Consider the following 18,291-nt stretch of genomic DNA (forward strand, 5'->3'; position numbering starts at 1 on the left):
TTATAATATGAATTGTTATTCATTTCATTTCATTTCATTTCAACCACGTTTCATTGTTTAATTGGTGCATGTAGCTCATTTAAAATATTTCCGTGGAAACGCGGAATGCATTTTATTTCTGTGTTTGTTTATATTCAGTAGACATGCCCAATCTTGTTATGTTTGGTTATTTTGGAGCAATTTTAATTTAATTATTCTGCCACATTAGAGCTAACTGATGGCTGTATTCTGAGAACAGGATTGCATTACGCATTGTGATGAAGGTTATTTTTGGTTTAACCTGAGAAAGCTGGGGGCTGCTGGATAACTCGCTCAGTAAAAGTGCTGTTTGTGGATTAAATTCAGCCCAGGCTGTGGCGGGACACAATTGGCTCAGCCCCACAGGATATAGGAGGGATTGAGTCAGCGGGGATAGCGCTGTTCATTGCCTGTGCTCTCCGTGCACGCGTATGACTGGGTCTCCTCCGCCTGGGCTCTGCATGTGCACAGCGCGTGCCCACGGTGTGAAGAGAAGCAGCTGGCTGACACAGCGCGTTTCAGAGGAGAAACGCCGCTCGCTGTCACTCTCCACAGCTGGCAGCAGGGGGCATATATGACCAGGCTAGCACAAAGTTTGCAAACTGGACATTTTTTTACAACTAGTCCAGCCCAGAGCACCCAAACGACCCTGCCCCCATCCCTCCCTCCCCCCTCGGTCTCTTACTTTGTGACCTTGAATATCCTGAGCAGACGGAGGGCTCGCAGGACACTGATCCCGAACGACGCCCCAGGCTTCACCACGGCCCACACCACCTCGAAGATGCTTCCCACGATCACCTGCAGAGGAACGGCTTCAGTGACATCACTCAACACTTCCCACGATCACCTGCAGAGGAACGGCTTCAGTGACATCACTCAACACTTCCCACGATCACCTGCAGAGGAACGGCTTCAGTGACATCACTCAACACTTCCCACGATCACCTGCAGAGGAACGGCTTCAGTGACATCACTCAACACTGCCCACGATCACCTGCAGAGGAACGGCTTCAGTGACATCACTCAACACTTCCCACGATCACCTGCAGAGGAACGGCTTCAGTGACATCACTCAACACTTCCCACGATCACCTGCAGAGGAACGGCTTCAGTGACATCACTGAACACTTCCCACGATCACCTGCAGAGGAACGGCTTCAGTGACATCACTCAACACTTCCCACGATCACCTGCAGAGGAACGGCTTCAGTGACATCACTCAACACTTCCCACGATCACCTGCAGAGGAACGGCTTCAGTGACATCACTCAACACTTCCCACGATCACCTGCAGAGGAACGGCTTCAGTGACATCACTCAACACTTCCCACGATCACCTGCAGAGGAACGGCTTCAGTGACATCACTCATCATTACTGTCATAACAGTACACAGGCATAAGCAAAAATTGTATCGCATTTCACACAATGCAGGTTTTAATCCTCGCAATTTCACACAATGCGAGTATAGCTCTCCTCCAGTAGGTGGCGCTGTCCCGATGTCACTCACCCCAAAATCAAAGCAGTTGAAGGAGGAGTGGAAGTAGTTCCGGCCTCCAAGTCCGTACATCTTCAGACTCATCTCCGACAGGAAGAGGCCCAGGAACACAAACTCTGCCAGGTCTGTTGGAAAAACCCACCAATCAGATCGCAGAACTGGACTAGATATAATCGTCCATAATGAAAACAACTCATTACCTATAATTACCTCTGTCTATATTCATTTATATGGCACAACCTTATCTATGGCAATACCACACATTGTCCATGTACATACAACAGGACTTCAAATGACTGGAAAAATGAACTGCGGTATAAATACAGGACAATAAACAAATAAACAATACAGGTATTTAGCTATACTGAAACAGTATACTGGACAGGACACAATGGTCTATAATGACAATTGCGATAACAAACCAAAATTACAAATACTTGTATTAGAATGAATACACTGTATATTAGATGAACTGAAAATATGTATCAATTACTATTAATGTCTCTAAATTTGTAAACACAATTGATGTATTTACAGCTAGTACACACACTGAACCTTATTTTTGTACCTAAAATGGCAGTGCCACACATTGCACATGTAACCAACAGGATTTACTGTACAGTGGTCTGGTTTTTAACAGTTTTCTGTAACACTGGGTGTGTATACAGGCATACTAATACCCCAGTCTTACCACAGTTATAGCAATACATGCTACATTGTCATGTGAATGGCTTTATCTGAATATCTTTATCCGTGGAAGGATTATCTTAATCTGCATATTCAAAACCCGATTAAGACACCTGGATTTTTTTGACACAATTTCATTTGCAATGCGCATGTCAGTTGGACATTGAAGGTCCTAGATCAAAACGAGTTTGTGTTGCACAAAGGCTGATTATGGAAAGAATCATCATGTAAACGTGGCTATCGGATTAATCTCATTACTTACTGTATATCCATGTGTACACAATTGTATAAATACTGGCATAAGCTGATTACTCTCAATAATCTGGTTATTGGTGTGTATGTAAATGTAGGCAATAGTGGTGGTTTACATGGAGAGAAGAACAGAGAATGACACAGGAGATGTAGGGGGGGAAAGGGAGGACACAGCGCAGTTGAAGGGAGCGAGTATAAGAAAGGGGAGAAGGGGAGAGGGGAGGGGAGAGTGAGGAGGGAGGAGAGGCAGAGAGGAGGGAGGGAAATGGCCTGAGGCTTGGGTCCCATAATACTGTGATTAGCATAGCACAGCTCACACCGAGAGTGACAGTCCCCGCGGGACACCCCGCCAGCCATCGCCCTGTTAAACAGAGCGGCACTGAGAGCAGAGTGGGACTGAGAGCAGAGCAGCACTGAGAGCAGAGCAGCACTGAGAGCAGAGCGGCACTGAGAGCAGAGCAGCACTGAGAGCAGAGCGGCACTGAGAGCAGAGCGGCACTGAGAGCAGAGCAGCACTAAGAGCAGAGCAGCACTGAGAGCAGAGCAGCACTGAGAGCAGAGCAGCACTGAGAGCAGAGCGGCACTGAGAGCAGAGCGGCACTGAGAGCAGAGCGGCACTGAGAGCAGAGTGGGAGAGCAGAGCAGCACTGAGAGCAGAGCAGCACTGAGAGCAGAGCGGCACTGAGAGCAGAGTGGGAGAGCAGAGCAGCACTGAGAGCAGAGCAGCACTGAGAGCAGAGCTGCAATGAGAGCAGAGTGGGAGAGCAGGGCAGCACTGAGAGCAGAGCGACACTGAGAGCAGAGTGGGAGAGCAGAGCAGCACTGAGAGCAGAGCGGCACTGAGAGCAGAGCAGCACTGAGAGCAGAGCAGCACTGAGAGCAGAGTGGGAGAGCAGAGCGGAACTGAGAGCAGAGTGGGAGAGCAGAGCGGCACTGAGAGCAGAGCTGCAATGAGAGCAGATGAGCACTGAGGACAGAGTGGCACATAGAGCAGATCAGCACTGAGAGCAGAGCTGCAATGAGAGCAGAGCGGCAATGAGAGCAGAGCGGCACTGAGAGCAGAGCGGCAATGAGAGCAGAGCGGCACTGAGAGCAGAGCGGCACTGAGAGCAGAGTGGCACAGAGAACAGAGCAGTACTGTGAGCAGAGCGGCACTGAGAGCAGAGTGGCACTGAGAGTAGAGAAGCACAGAGAGCAGAGCGGCACTGTGAGCAGAGCGGCACTGTGAGCAGAGTGGGAGAGCAGAGCGGCACAGAGAGCAGAGCGGCACTGTGAGCAGAGTGGGAGAGCAGAGTGGGAGAGCAGAGTGGGAGAGCAGAGCGGCACTGTGAGCAGAGCTGCACTGAAAGCAGAGCGGCACTGAGAGAACTGAGAGCAGAGCAGCACTGAGAGCAGAGTGGGACTGAGAGCACACCCCCCCGGCTGCCCCGGGGCAAAACAGGAGGCTGTGGTCAACTGAGACCAGCGGATCATGGACGGGGTCTGTTCCATTACCACTAAGCCAATTCAGAAAACTGAATAAAGTTTGACTGATTAAAGTTCAAATCATTACTTGAAAAATGTCAATTTCAGAATAAATTTTCATGAGGATTTCAATTCATTCAGTGAATAGCTAAAGTTTACTTTCATCTCCTAACTGAATTAAAACTGAATTGAATCCACCCCTGTTGAACACACACACGCAGTTCTCCTTTACACCTATTGCTCATCTGTCGTTGGATAGGTCCTGTTGCTCACCCTCAGACTCGCAGAAAGACAAGCTTTAAAAATGGTGAATGAAATGGATTTAATTAAAATGGTAAATCCATGTTGGCAAAGAGACATTTAAAAGGGACATTCTGCAGCCCTCGGCTCAGGTAATGCATGATTTGTCATCTAATTTTAATGTAACCCTCCTCTAAGAAGAACGCCTTGGAACTCCCATCTTGGGTTATGTATATTGGGTTATATATATTTCTATGGTCGCTTTCTGAAGACAAGACACGTTCACAACCAATCTCGGAAATTATCTCTGAAACGATCTCTGAAACAAGCCCAGCATATCCGTTCAGTCCTCCTCTTTAATCCCCCTCCTTCTTCCTTCCCTCATCCCTCATCCCATTTGGAGTGGCCGGTTCCATTCTGGCCCATTGTTGCAACCGTCCCTCATTAACTCCCCTGCAGAAGAGTGCCTTGGGTAAAGGCTGCCAAGAGGCCCATTCTGTTAAGGCACTGATCCAGTGCGTGGATGGGTCCCACGGTTGGTTTATGGAACAGGGGCCGTGCCAGTGACGACTGTGGCCCGCAGCCCCACAGAGAGATGGATGGGTAATTAGCTGTAGCGGCGCCCAGAGAGAGAGAGCGATTTAGCCAGCTGGGAGGACCGTGTGTCTCCACTCCTCACTGCCCCCATGCTGGCCAGTGGGCCGCCCACAGTCTGCTTGGCAAGGCTGCACTGGCGTCTGTGTAGGCTCAACCTGCGGACCACCGCAAAAAGAACCAGCGATTTGTTTAGGATGAGCGCACTCCTCTCTTCGCTCTCCCAGATATGGGACGACATTGGCTCGGGCAGTAAGAACAGTTGTCCCCCGCCCGAGCTGTGTCAAAGTGTCCCTGAGCAAGACCGGCTCCTGATGAGCTGGTCGGCGCCCTGCATGGCAGCCAATCGCCGTTGGTGTGTGAGAGTGTGTGTGTATGAATGGGTGAATGAGAAGCATCAATTGTACAGCGCGTTGGATAAAGGCGCTATATAAATGCAGACCCTTTACCAAACCTTTTTCACTGAGCACGGCTGGTGAGGAGGACTCGGCATTCCGAATGGGGAGAGAAAAAGGGGGAAGATTTAAAGAGGAAGGAAAGAAAGAAAGAAAGAAAGGAAGGTTGCAGAGCGGCGGGCTGGACTCACACAGAGCGTGGGTGAGCCACTCGGGCTGGTCGTAGTGCACCATGGCCACGCACATGGTGTTGAGGCCCACCAGGAACAGGACGAACCAGTAGAAGCTCTGCGCCTTCACCATGCGGCGGATGAAGAACCGCATCCTCTTCTCCTTCCGCCTGAAGTAGGAGGAGCTGTCGTTCTTCAGGCTGGCGCGGGCGAAGGGAGACCCTAGGGGAGAGATTTTGGGAAGGGGCACAGGCCATGAGGTCTACCGCAGGGATCCCAAAACCCAGTTCCAGAGGGGTCTGCTGGAGTTTGTAGTTTCCTTTTGGTCAGCGGCCAGTCTCGGGCCTTGGAGACCAAGGTATGTTTATACCCCTTAGTCAATCAGTGACTCAATGAATCAGTTATGTTCTGAAACCGTCTGGGACTGGAGTTTGAGGTCCCTGCTCTACAATGTCAGGAGAGCCCTTCCCTTCATTCATTGTTCACAAGACCGCAGTCGACTCCATTTTCATTCAGTCAATTGAGGGAAATTAATTGACATTTCTGCACATTTCCTGAAACTGACTGAATGTGAGATAACACTCCACTGCTCACTATATTCTATAGCCACAATCCCCCACTTATCCTGTACTTCTAACATGACAATATAGTGAATCAAAGAAAGTGCCTTCACATGTGCTAGTTTTATAGAAATGCAGTTAGCACAAATGTAAGCATACAGATATAGTACATGTACTGTATAAATTACTGCACACATACAGTAAAAGTAGCAAGTATATACATTCAGTGAGCACTTTTTTAGGCAGACCTGTACACCAACTTGTTAATGCCAAAGATGTGGCAGCAATTGAATGCATAAAAGCATGCAGACGTGGTCAAGAGGTTCAGCTGTTTTTCAGACCAAATGTCAGAGTGGGGAAGAAATGTAATCTAAGTGACAAACAAAAAAAAAAAAAACGCGTTGTCAATGAGAGGTCAGAGAAGAAGGGCCAGACTGGTCGAAGCTGACAGGAAGGTGACAGGAACGCAAATAACCACTCTAGTCTAATAAATACCTAATAAAGTGCTCACTGAGTGTACAGTTATATTCCTTACATCTGCATGGGCTTTAATGTGTCATAGGCTACATTTACAACGCGATAATTGTGTCTGTGCATACTACAGTATGTAGCTATGTTAAGTCACACCAGTGAGTTTAATGGTAGTATAGGGGATGCAATCATTTTAATCTGCAATAAGAAGCATGATAGTTTTACTATAGAGTCCCACCAATATAAATGATGAAATCTCTGACACACTGCACATTTCCTCTGCAACTCCCCATGAATTTCCTCTGCAACTCCCCATGACCTGGCCTAGATTCTCCCACCTCTAGCGAGGATAATAACAGGTTACGCATGATTGACAGGGAAAGTGACATGGCTTGTAGGTTCCAAGCAATATCACACTGTGCTGACCGAAAAACCCCCCAAAAAAGCATGGGAGCCGTCCAAATGAAATTAAAATGTCAGGTGAGTCGAGGAAGGGTGAAAAATCTTTGCTTACTGCCACTGAAAGACCTGAGAAACAGTCCACTGCGAAACCACTCACTCCCCCCCCCCCCCGCCCTCGGCCTTTATGTTAGGGAGGTTTTCTGGCCGCTGCACTCCCACGCTGCCTCCCTCATTAAGATTTTCTGATGTGTGCCTATTTCCTAAGTGTAAGTGCGCCTAGCTGGAAATATTCACTGTTCAGCCTGAGAGCGACTAGCAGGGAAGCATACGCAGACTAAAAGGTGATACGTGCACAAACTCCACCTCAGCCAGCCGTTAATGAGGGCGGCAGACACACAGTACGGGTAGGAGAGCTAGAGTGTCACCTTCCACACAGAAAACAAAAGGCGCATATAAAAGTACTGTATGCTGGTAAAATTCAGTAAAACAATGGTGACTGTGATTGGCCGATATAGTTCCAGGTAGCCAATGAGATAGGAATGTTGATTGCTTCGAAGGCTGTTTACAACCTGTGGTGGGATTGGCGGAGTGCCTCTCTTTTGCACCAGTAAGGATACGTATACGAGCAGGAGTTATTACGACAGAACTCAGTATCCATAACATTCAAGGTAGCATTTATCTTCTGTTAAAGTCAAAACATTGGAATTGTACTGCCTTGTCATAGGGTAATAAAGTACCGGGAACCAAAGTCCCGTCTGAACAGGGAAGGAACGCGAGCACGGCCATTTGGTTGATCAATAGTGACATCTGTGATGTCAGCCATCTTCTTTTTTATTATCCTGCTTTCCATGGGTCCTGCCCTGACTAACACTCATTAAACACACACACTAAATCTCCACCCTGGACTTGTGTTTGTTTTCTTTCACAGGCCAGCCGACTGAAATGCTTAAACCACAGCCCAGTTTCTCTCCGGTAATAATGTTTGACCACTTAATTCAGCCAATTCCACAGGGAGCACCCATTTGCCATCCAAATGCAATATTGGAGTTCGGCTCCTGTGGGCCAAGGTTAGGGTTTTAATGGAGTGCAGATGCCAGATCAAATAGCAGAGAATAAACTAGGGCCAATAAACCCTCAGAGACACAAAAAAAGAAAAAGAAAACCATGGCTGTAAAAAAAACAAAAAAACAGGGTCATCTACATTAAATATACATAACACATAAATTAAACACGCATTAGCAGTTACATTTTGCTATAATAAAGAATTTACAAAGCTGGGTTCATGTTAATATATTATTACACTTGCCATGGTGTGTTTTTTTGACACTGAATCAAGTCATGTCAGATGGCTGCTGAAAGTGTTAAGGCATATGTTATAATGAAGACAGCAAAGCGACGATTAACACTGTCAACTTTTTTTCAGCTCACAATGTTACGCTAGTATGCACAGTTATTGATTATGAACACCAATACTCTCTGTGTGTTAGTACCGGTAGTAGTTGAGTGGCTTAGGCACTTGACTGGGAAGTGGAAAGTTGGTGGTCCAAGCCCCAGTGAGCAAGGCCCTTAACATTGCTCCAGGGGGGATTGGCCACTGCTTTGGATAAAAGTGTCAGCTGAATAACTGTGATGAGTATCCCTGGTGGTGGAGCAGGTGTAATGTAACGTGTGGGTTTCACCGTTATACATGTTCAGGGTCGTGTCTTACCCACGGAGGAGATGTCTGTGTATTGTAACACATGGGTATCACCGTTATACATGTTCAGGGTGGTGTCTTACCCACGGAGGAGATGTCTGTGTATTGTAACACATGGGTATCACCATCATACATGTTCAGGGCCGTGTCTTACCCACGGAGGAAATGTCTGTGTATTGTAACCTATGGGTATCACCGGTATACATGTTCAGGGTGGTGTCTTACCCACGGAGGAGATGTCCGTGAAGTGCTCCTCCCCCTCCTCCGCGTTGATCAGGTCGTTCTTGCCTTTTTTGTTCTTGGCTCTTTTCAGGACTGAACACACACACACAGAGACATGTCGGCTTCAGTCCAGGGACATTCTGACACTTCCTGTCACATGAGAGGAGTAGGGGTAGGGGCACGTCACCCAATGCTGCCGTGTCAGAGGGATCTTCTAACCACTTACCTCCACACACGGTGATGTGTGTCAGAACAATGCTTCAGTTCCCAGGAGGACATTACTGTTGTACCTTGAATAAGGTATTTAACCTGAACTGTGTCAGTATATATCCAGCTGTGTAAATGGAAACTATGTGAAAATGCAAATGTTGCTCTTAGCCTGTGCTAAATGCCTATAATGTAATGTAGAACAACAGTGCTATAATGGTTTCTGGAGAGCACATTTGCCCAAGGCATATAAATCACAAAACCCACAAGCGTGTGATTTTCAGAGTGTAATCGGTTATTTAAACTATTCATTCCTTATTTAACCTTTAGTACACCAGTGAGGTCCAGTGAGATAAATAATGTCTTCCCACACAGACCTGTGTGGGTATGTATGGTGTACTGTGCGTGTAAGACATTAAATTACGATGCCTTGACCCCAGATATTTACTGAAGCGACCCAGTTTAAAATCTCTGCTCAAAGGTGCAAAGGTAACATCTCGATCCGATCCGAGCATAGGATCCAGACTTTCCTCCTCCTGATGAAGAGGTGAAGTCTCTGCCCGGGAGGCCATTGAAACGGCAGGGCTGGGAGAAGCAGCGCAGTCTCCGGGTTTGAGAACGCAGCCTCAGATAAACACATGGGGCTGGATAATTCACATCCTGACGCCAGACCACTTCCATAACCAGCTCCAAGGAATAAACTTCCGGCTCCAACCATGCGCGTCTCTTGTTTGTGTGTGTGTGTGTGTGTGTGCGTGAGTGTGTGTGTGTGTGTGTGTGTTTATGTGTGTGCGTGAGTGTGTGTGTGTGTGTGTTTATGTGTGTGCGTGAGTGTGTGTGAGTGTGTGTGAGTGTGTGTGCGCATTTGCGTGCCCTTGTCCATGAGTGCGTATGTGTGTGCATGTGCATATGTGCGTATGTGTGTGTGAGCATAAATGCGTCCGTGTGTTGTTGTGTGTGTGTGTGCATGTGCGTGTCCATGTCCGTGTGTGTGTGTGCACGCGGGTGTGTGTGCATACATGCGTCCATGTCCATGTACCTGTGTCTGAGTATGTGCATAAGCGTGTGCATGTGCATGTGTGTGTGTCCATATGCATGTATATGTGAGTACGGTACAGTGCGTGTGTGTGTGATTTTTTCATGACAGCGACTGAAGATTTTTGCCCAGCAGCACTGATCTCTATGTGCATACAGAAAGCCCTCCTAAGTTCTCAGCTAGTGCACATTTCAGCATGCAGTACTAAAGAGCAAAACATCACAACAGTGGCCAGAACTGGACTGAATGGTCTGCTCTCATCAACACTGAGACATTACAGTGACTGACATTAATAACAGTCTCTCTCCCTGCCTTACCATTTATATGCAAATGAATACTTGAACCGTGCCTGTAAAACCAATCATAACAAGCAGTTTCCACAGGTGTAAGAAATACAGAAATATAGACATCACATGGGACCTTCCTCAGTGGTGTTATCATTGACAAACATTATGTTCTTATATTCTAAAACTACTGTATCAACCACTAGTATGGCAATCATGAAAAATTATATTTTGCCTGAATGGAAACCACATGAAATGAAGCAATTTTAAGTTGCGTTAAAGGCTTCCTTGTCTAACTGCAATCTGGAGAACCATATGTTGACACAATCCTAGAGGCAACAGAATTTAATTACACCTTACGTCATAGCCACTCATCTATAGAGTTTTAGGCAATGCAAAACTTGCACATGTGCACATATCCCCCTGCCAATGCTCTTGCGGTATGTCTGTGTGTGTGTGTGTGTGTGTGTGTGTGTGTGTGTGTGGGCGTGCATGAGTGTGTCCATTAATTTATACTCAGCGACATGTACAGAAACATATCCCAAGATGAGTCACATCCCATTCAAATCTTAAAATATGACCAACACCAAATAAAAGAGCAAACTTTAAACCCGTTCCCACTCATTTTCCCTGTGCATCGTGGGTAATGGTCTCATTACCTCCGGGACTACATTCCCCAGCACGCAGCTCTGTCCCCAAACTAGCTAATTTCAGGGCACTTCCTGGAAGAACATGAAAGCCCTCACACTGATTCTGTGCATGAAACGCTTCCTGACAGAGTCAAACCTTGGACATCAGGCGGCGCAATCAAAACTGCCAAGGAATAAGCGTTCTGTGGCTTATCGTGTTTTTCCAGGACATCCTTCAATTCGTCTGCACAAAGGCAAAGCTGGCAAACGCATGCTAATTTAAACGCTTACCGCATAAACAAATGCAATTATGCACACATTTATACAGACAGAAATATATACGGTACATGTCTGACACATTGAATAAATATCTGTACAGTCTATTAATATATTGATAAGACTCACGCTGAAAGAGGTAGTGCTGGGTGTAAATATAGAGATAAGTGCATACGTGACACACGCGTTCTCTGAGTGGGGAGGACATGTTTAAGCGTGTGAGACCGCGTGCCGCGTCGGTTGGCAGGGTCGTGCGGCGCACAGCGTACACACATGTAGCGCAGTTCCCTTTCGCACGCTGCGTGTAATGGAGGGGCTTTCAGCAGCGCTAATGAAATTAGCTTGTCACCCTAATCCCTGTAATCAAGCGGGGCTCACACACCAGGCCCCGCGGACAGGGATTACGGGCAGGCAGCGACGTGAGGAATCACCCAGGGTGTGGGGGGGGGGGGGGGTCCGCACCACGCCCTGTCCCACCCTGGACACGTGCCAGGGAGGGAGAGAGAGGGGATGAGAGAGAGAGAAACACAGAGAGATAGAGAGAGGGGGGAGGAAAGAGAGACAGAGTCTAAGACAGAGAGAGGGGATAGAGAGAGAATGACAGAAAGAGAACAAGGGGAGAAGAGAGAGACAGAGAGAGACAGAAAGAGAGAGAAAGACAGAGAGGCAGAGAGAAGGGGGAGGAAAGTGGACAGAGTCTAAGACAGAGAGAGGGAAAGTGAGAGAAAGAAAGAAAGAGAATGAGGGACACCGTTCCCTCTCAGGACTACACAGCTGTCTGCACCTGATTGATTCACCTCTCATCAGCTTCTGTGAGGCTGAAGCTCAGGAGCCACTTCCAGACAGTGAAAGCACAATTCAGCCACTCCTGCACAGCCACAACACAGCCTGCCCCACTCTGTGGAGCCTGCACAGCCACAACACAGCCTCCTCCTCTCTGTGGAGCCTGCACAGCCACAACACAGCCTCCTCCTCTCTGTGGAGCCTGCACAGCCACAACACAGCCTCCCCCTCTCTGTGGAGCCTGCACAGCCACAACACAGCCTCCTCCTCTCTGTGGAGCCTGCACAGCCACAACACAGCCTCCTCCTCTCTGTGGAGCCTGCACAGTCACAACACAGCCTGCCCCTCTCTGTGGAGCCTGCACAGCCACAACACAGCCTGCACAACTTTGTGGAACCTGCACAGCCACAACACAGCCTGTCCCTCTCTGTGGAGCCTGCACAGCCACAACACAGCCTCCCCCTCTCTGTGGAGCTTGCACAGCCACAACACAGCCTGCCCCTCTCTGTGGAACCTGCACAGCCACAACACAGCCTCCCCCTCTCTGTGGAGCCTGCACAGCCACAACACAGCCTGCACAACTTTGTGGAGCCTGCACAGCCACAACACAGCCTGCCCCACTCTGTGGAGCCTGCACAGCCACAACACAGCCTGCCCCACTCTGTGGAGCCTGCACAGCCACAACACAGCCTGCCCCTCTCTGTGGAGCCTGCACAGCCACAACACAGCCTGCCCCTCTCTGTGGGGCCTGCACAGCCACAACACAGCCTGCCCCACTCTGTGGAGCCTGCACAGCCACAACACAGCCTGCCCCACTCTGTGGAGCCTGCACAGCCACAACACAGCCTGCCCCTCTCTGTGGAGCCTGCACAGTCACAACACAGCCTGCCCCTCTCTGTGGAGCCTGCACAGCCACAACACAGCCTGCCCCTCTCTGTGGGGCCTGCACAGCCACAACACAGCCTGCACAACTTTGTGGAACCTGCACAGCCACAACACAGCCTGCCCCTCTCTGTGGGGCCTGCACAGCCACAACACAGCCTGCCCCTCTCTGTGGAGCCTGCACAGCCACAACACAGCCTGCACAACTTTGTGGAACCTGCACAGCCACAACACAGCCTGTCCCTCTCTGTGGAGCCTGCACAGCCACAACACAGCCTCCCCCTCTCTGTGGAGCTTGCACAGCCACAACACAGCCTGCCCCTCTCTGTGGAACCTGCACAGCCACAACACAGCCTCCCCCTCTCTGTGGAGCCTGCACAGCCACAACACAGCCTGCACAACTTTGTGGAGCCTGCACAGCCACAACACAGCCTGCCCCACTCTGTGGAGCCTGCACAGCCACAACACAGCCTGCCCCACTCTGTGGAGCCTGCACAGCCACAACACAGCCTGCCCCTCTCTGTGGAGCCTGCACAGTCACAACACAGCCTGCCCCTCTCTGTGGAGCCTGCACAGCCACAACACAGCCTGCCCCTCTCTGTGGGGCCTGCACAGCCACAACACAGCCTGCCCCACTCTGTGGAGCCTGCACAGCCACAACACAGCCTGCCCCACTCTGTGGAGCCTGCACAGCCACAACACAGCCTGCCCCTCTCTGTGGAGCCTGCACAGTCACAACACAGCCTGCCCCTCTCTGTGGAGCCTGCACAGCCACAACACAGCCTGCCCCTCTCTGTGGGGCCTGCACAGCCACAACACAGCCTGCACAACTTTGTGGAACCTGCACAGCCACAACACAGCCTGCCCCTCTCTGTGGAGCTTGCACAGCCACAACACAGCCTGCCCCTCTCTGTGGAGCCTGCAGAGCCACAACACAGCCTGCCCCTCTCTGTGGAGCCTGCACAGCCACAACAGAGCCCCCCCTGTCTGTGGAGCCTGCATAGCCACAACACAGCATCCCCCTCTCTGTGGAGCCTGCAGAGCCACAACACAGCCTCCCCCTCTCTGTGGAGCCTGCACAGCCACAACACAGCCTCCCCTCTCTGTGGAGCCTGCAGAGCCACAACACAGCCCCCCCTGTCTGTGGAGCCTGCATAGCCACAACACAGCCTGCCCCTCTCTGTGGATCCAGCCTGCTGACGCTCATGTGAAGGGACAGTGGTCGGGTCAGAGGCTCTGCCCAGACCGACTGCAGTCAGGATGGCTTCCCGCGGCCGCTCCTCAGTGCTCTTTCTCCAGGTGAGAAAGACTACCTGTGACAGCTCGACACTGGTCAGGGAGCAGCCTATAGCCTGGTGGCTAAGGTGCCTGACTGGGAGCGTGGTGGTTCAAGGCCCTGTGTAGCCATTATAAGAATAGTGCAACTGTTGGCCCCTTGAACAGCGCGCTTAACCCCACATTGCTCCAGGCGGGGATTGGCCCCGGCTTAGTCTAAACGATTGTAAGTCACTTTGGATAGCTAAGTGACAGTAATGTAATGTGTCACTGAGAGGTGCAGAGAACACATGTACGTTTAACATCGGTACCTATAACCATGCACCTTGTCTCTACAGCACAACATGCACGTGCTCCTCATTTTAAATCAGTCAAAAGAGAGAAACAGCACACGCTAGAGTCAAACCTTCTCCTAGCGTGCTTTGCTATAGGGCGCTATAGCAAAGCACGCACCTTGGGCTTTGACCCTATTTCACCTGAGTTGTTCTGCTTCCTCTTGTACCACGCACCGTCCAGCGGAGACTTGTCCTCTGCGTTCTTGTCCTCCTCGGCCAGCAGGACTTCCTCTGGAACGAGGGAGGTCACGGGGTCAAACACAGTGCGTTTCCAGGGGAACGACCCCACGACCAACAAATGCAGTTTCCGCTCAACACCTGACTTTAAACTAGCTTTTCAAGGGTTTTTGAGGGTACACCTACTAACTAAAAGTATATTAAACTTTCAAAAAGACTTATTCAGTTTTTTATCCTCCACTGAAACTAGGAAGATGGAATTTTGGAGAAGATTAAGCGAACAAACACTCGCGGATTTGCTTTGAAGAAAAATACAGTCACCAATTACTTTTGGTGGCAGGCTTAGTTATAAGCCAGTGAACTCGCCAAATGCATTGGCCAACATCAACACCGACATCGAAAATAATATCATGCTAGTAAGTGAAAAAGAAAGATGAACATATTTAACTTATTCTAAAAGCAAATGTAAGAATAAACCTTGAATTTTGACTTTCGTTGATATAACTTCCAATTTCATGGCTTTCATGGTATAAACGCACGCATGCACGCCTGCATGTACGCACACACACACGCATACACGCATACACGCATACACGCATACATACACACACACACACACACACACATACACGCATACACGCATACACGCATACATACACACACACACACATACACATACACGCATACACGCATACACACATACATACACACACACACACACATACACGCATACACACATACATACACACACACACACATACACGCATACACGCATACATACACACACACGACGCGATAATGTTTTAGAGAAGATAAACAAAAAAATACAACCATATACTGTACATATAAACAGACAGACACATTAAGACCCACCATGCACACAGGAAAGCACATGCACACAGAAACCAATGCTGTCATAAGTAGAGAGAAAGGTGGTGTGTTATTCTTTTGGTGGGAGAGGGGCAGAATTCCTGGCTACTCCCCTGACACACACATACACACGTGCGTGCACGCACACACACACTAATCTGATGAGTATGTGTAGCACACACAGCTCATACACTGACAGTGAATAAATAGGAAAAAGGATCAAAGAGCTAAAGCTGTAGTTTTTCCCTTCAGGAAAGACACGGCCATCAAAGACGCCTTCTCCCAGACTGACCCTCACAGCGCCATGAATCCATCACGCGTCTGCGGCTTTGAGACAGGCCGACAGCGCATTACTGAGCGCTGCACGCGACAGCGCGCGGAGAAGTCTGTCCTGCTAACCCCTTTCCCACCCATCGCCGTGACGACCAACACCGCATCAGCATTCAGGCAGGGAGAGCGGCAGCCAGCCAACACGAGCTGCCTGAAACGTGCCTGTGTGTACTCCCTCATACGCAGATACACACACACACACACACACACGCACATGCACATGTACAGAAACATGCACAAAGACACACACACACACACACACACACGCACATGCACATGTACAGAAACATGCACAAAGACACACACACACATGCACACACAGAAACGTGCACAAAGACACACACACATGCACAGAAACATGCACAAACACACACACACACACACACACACACTCACATGCACACACACACACACACACACTCACATGCACACACACACATACATACACACATACACACACACACACCCATATACACACATACACACACACACACACTCACATGCACACACACACACATGCACACACACAGAAACATGCACAAAGACACACACACATGCACAGAAACATGCACAAAGACACACACACACATACACACACACGCATGCACCGACACATGCACAAAGACACTCACACTCACACACACACACACACACACACACACACATGCACACACACAGAAACATGCACAAAGACACACACACATGCACAGAAACATGCACAAAGACACACACACACATACACACACACACACACACACACACACACACGCGCATGCACAGACACATGCACAAAGACACTCACACTCACACACACACACACACACACACAACATTCAGCAGGGAACCCTCCCGTGGGGTAGGCTGTGACAATCAGCTTCCTGCATCAGGCTTGGCTCCCAGGTTTAGCGCTGACACAAGTGCTAGCGTGCGTGTGCAAATGCACTGGATTTCCATTCACTGCACAGTGTGTGACTGCGGGGGAGAGCGGAGGATGGCAGGATAGTGGCAGGAGAGGGTGGGGGAGGAGTGTGTAGGATGGAGAGACCGCTGAAAACGAAGCTCTTCAGAGATTAATGTGAGAAACCCAAGCACAGGGTTATTGAGTTCAGGGTAAAGGAGGGGCACTGTCCCTCCACTTCCATTAAAGGTGTGGAAGTCCACAGGGTCTCTCAGGCGCGAGACTCCTTTACCGCTGTTTATCAGCGTCCGGAAAACCATCATCTCCTTCTGCTTTATTTGAAATCTCAGTAATATGCGACAAGGCAAAAACACACTGGAGTGTGTGCGTGTAGAAAAGAGAAGGTGGTGTGGTTCAGGGTGGTGTGATTCAGGGTGTAGTAGGTGGTGTTGTTCAGGGTGTAGTAGATGGTGTGGTTGAGGGTGTAGTAGGTGGTGTGGTTCAGGGTGTAGTAGGTGGTGTGGTTCAGGGTGTAGTAGGTGGTGTGGTTGAGGGTGTAGTAGGTGGTGTGGTTCAGGGTGGTGTGGTTCAGGGTGTAGTAGGTGGTGTGGTTCAGGGTGGAGTGGTTCAGGGTGTAGAAGGTGGTGTGGTTCAGGGTGGTGTGGTTCAGGGTGGAGGAGGTGGTGTGGTTCAGGGTGGAGTGGTTCAGGGTGTAGAAGGTGGTGTGGTTCAGGGTGTAGTAGGTGGTGTGGTTCAGGGTATAGTAGGTGGTGTGGTTTAGGGTGTAGTAGATGGTGTGGTTCAGGGTGGAGGAGGTGGAGTGGTTCAGGGTGTAGAAGGTGGTGTGGTTCAGGGCGGAGGCCAGCCTGACCTGCCTTGCATATCCACTCCAGGTATCCGGTCAGCTCCCTCTCAATCTGCTGCTGCCGGCGCAGCTTCAGGAACTCCTGCCTCTTCTCCACCCGCTCCCTCTCCTTCGCAAACTCCCTGCGGACACACACACACACGCACGCACGCACACACACACACACGCAGGCATGCACGCACACACACACACAATACACTTCATATTCAATTGCACATTTTCTTATCTCTGCTTTTTTACTTTTTTTGGCACACAGAACACACAGATGCAAATACAGTACATGTAAACACACACACATGCTCAACCTACACACACACTCGGACTCTCTGTTTTAACTGCGCTTCATTATCTTCCATTGTCATCATTTCCCGTCTTCCTAAGGAGAGAGGACGGCGGGATGAATGGCGGTTATGAGAGTGCCCCACACACCATCTGTTCCTCCACCCCTTCAGGCCCACCGCACCCCTCAGAGCAGGTGGGTCTCCTCAACGTTACCTGCTATTATAATGTCACACAATGGGTGGTGAAATCATGCACCATCATTTTCGCTGGATCGCAAATTAATCAGCTTTTTATAGAAAATCATCAACGGCCTTTCCTGGGAGCTCTGGACAATAGCCATTAGACGTCGTAAGAAACTGATGGTTTATGACGGCTATGGAAATCTGATGCTAATGGGGTTGGTAGTGGTGTCTTTAGTATAGCGAGAGCCCACAGTTTATTTTTTGCACGTTCTATATTCAGCTGTCTCAAGTAACTGATTAAAAAGCCACTGAA

The 18,291-nt window shown here is 49.4% G+C and overlaps 1 protein-coding gene across 1 annotated transcript in view; it reads right to left on the bottom strand.

Annotated features, from left to right (window-relative positions):
* LOC133141556 (voltage-dependent N-type calcium channel subunit alpha-1B-like) overlaps positions 1-18,291 on the bottom strand; it is a 181,467-nt gene that overhangs the window by 65,381 nt on the left and 97,795 nt on the right. The window contains exons 8-14 of the mRNA XM_061262125.1: positions 17,521-17,636; positions 14,516-14,605; positions 8,671-8,760; positions 5,732-5,740; positions 5,338-5,538; positions 1,527-1,639; positions 704-816 (exon numbers count right to left, since the gene is read on the bottom strand). Of these exons, the coding sequence (XP_061118109.1) occupies positions 704-816; positions 1,527-1,639; positions 5,338-5,538; positions 5,732-5,740; positions 8,671-8,760; positions 14,516-14,605; positions 17,521-17,636 (732 nt within the window). The remainder of the gene's footprint in view (positions 1-703; positions 817-1,526; positions 1,640-5,337; positions 5,539-5,731; positions 5,741-8,670; positions 8,761-14,515; positions 14,606-17,520; positions 17,637-18,291) is intronic.

The sequence above is a fragment of the Conger conger genome, chromosome 12, assembly GCF_963514075.1.
Source record: "Conger conger chromosome 12, fConCon1.1, whole genome shotgun sequence".
Classification (NCBI taxonomy): Eukaryota; Metazoa; Chordata; class Actinopteri; order Anguilliformes; family Congridae; genus Conger; species Conger conger.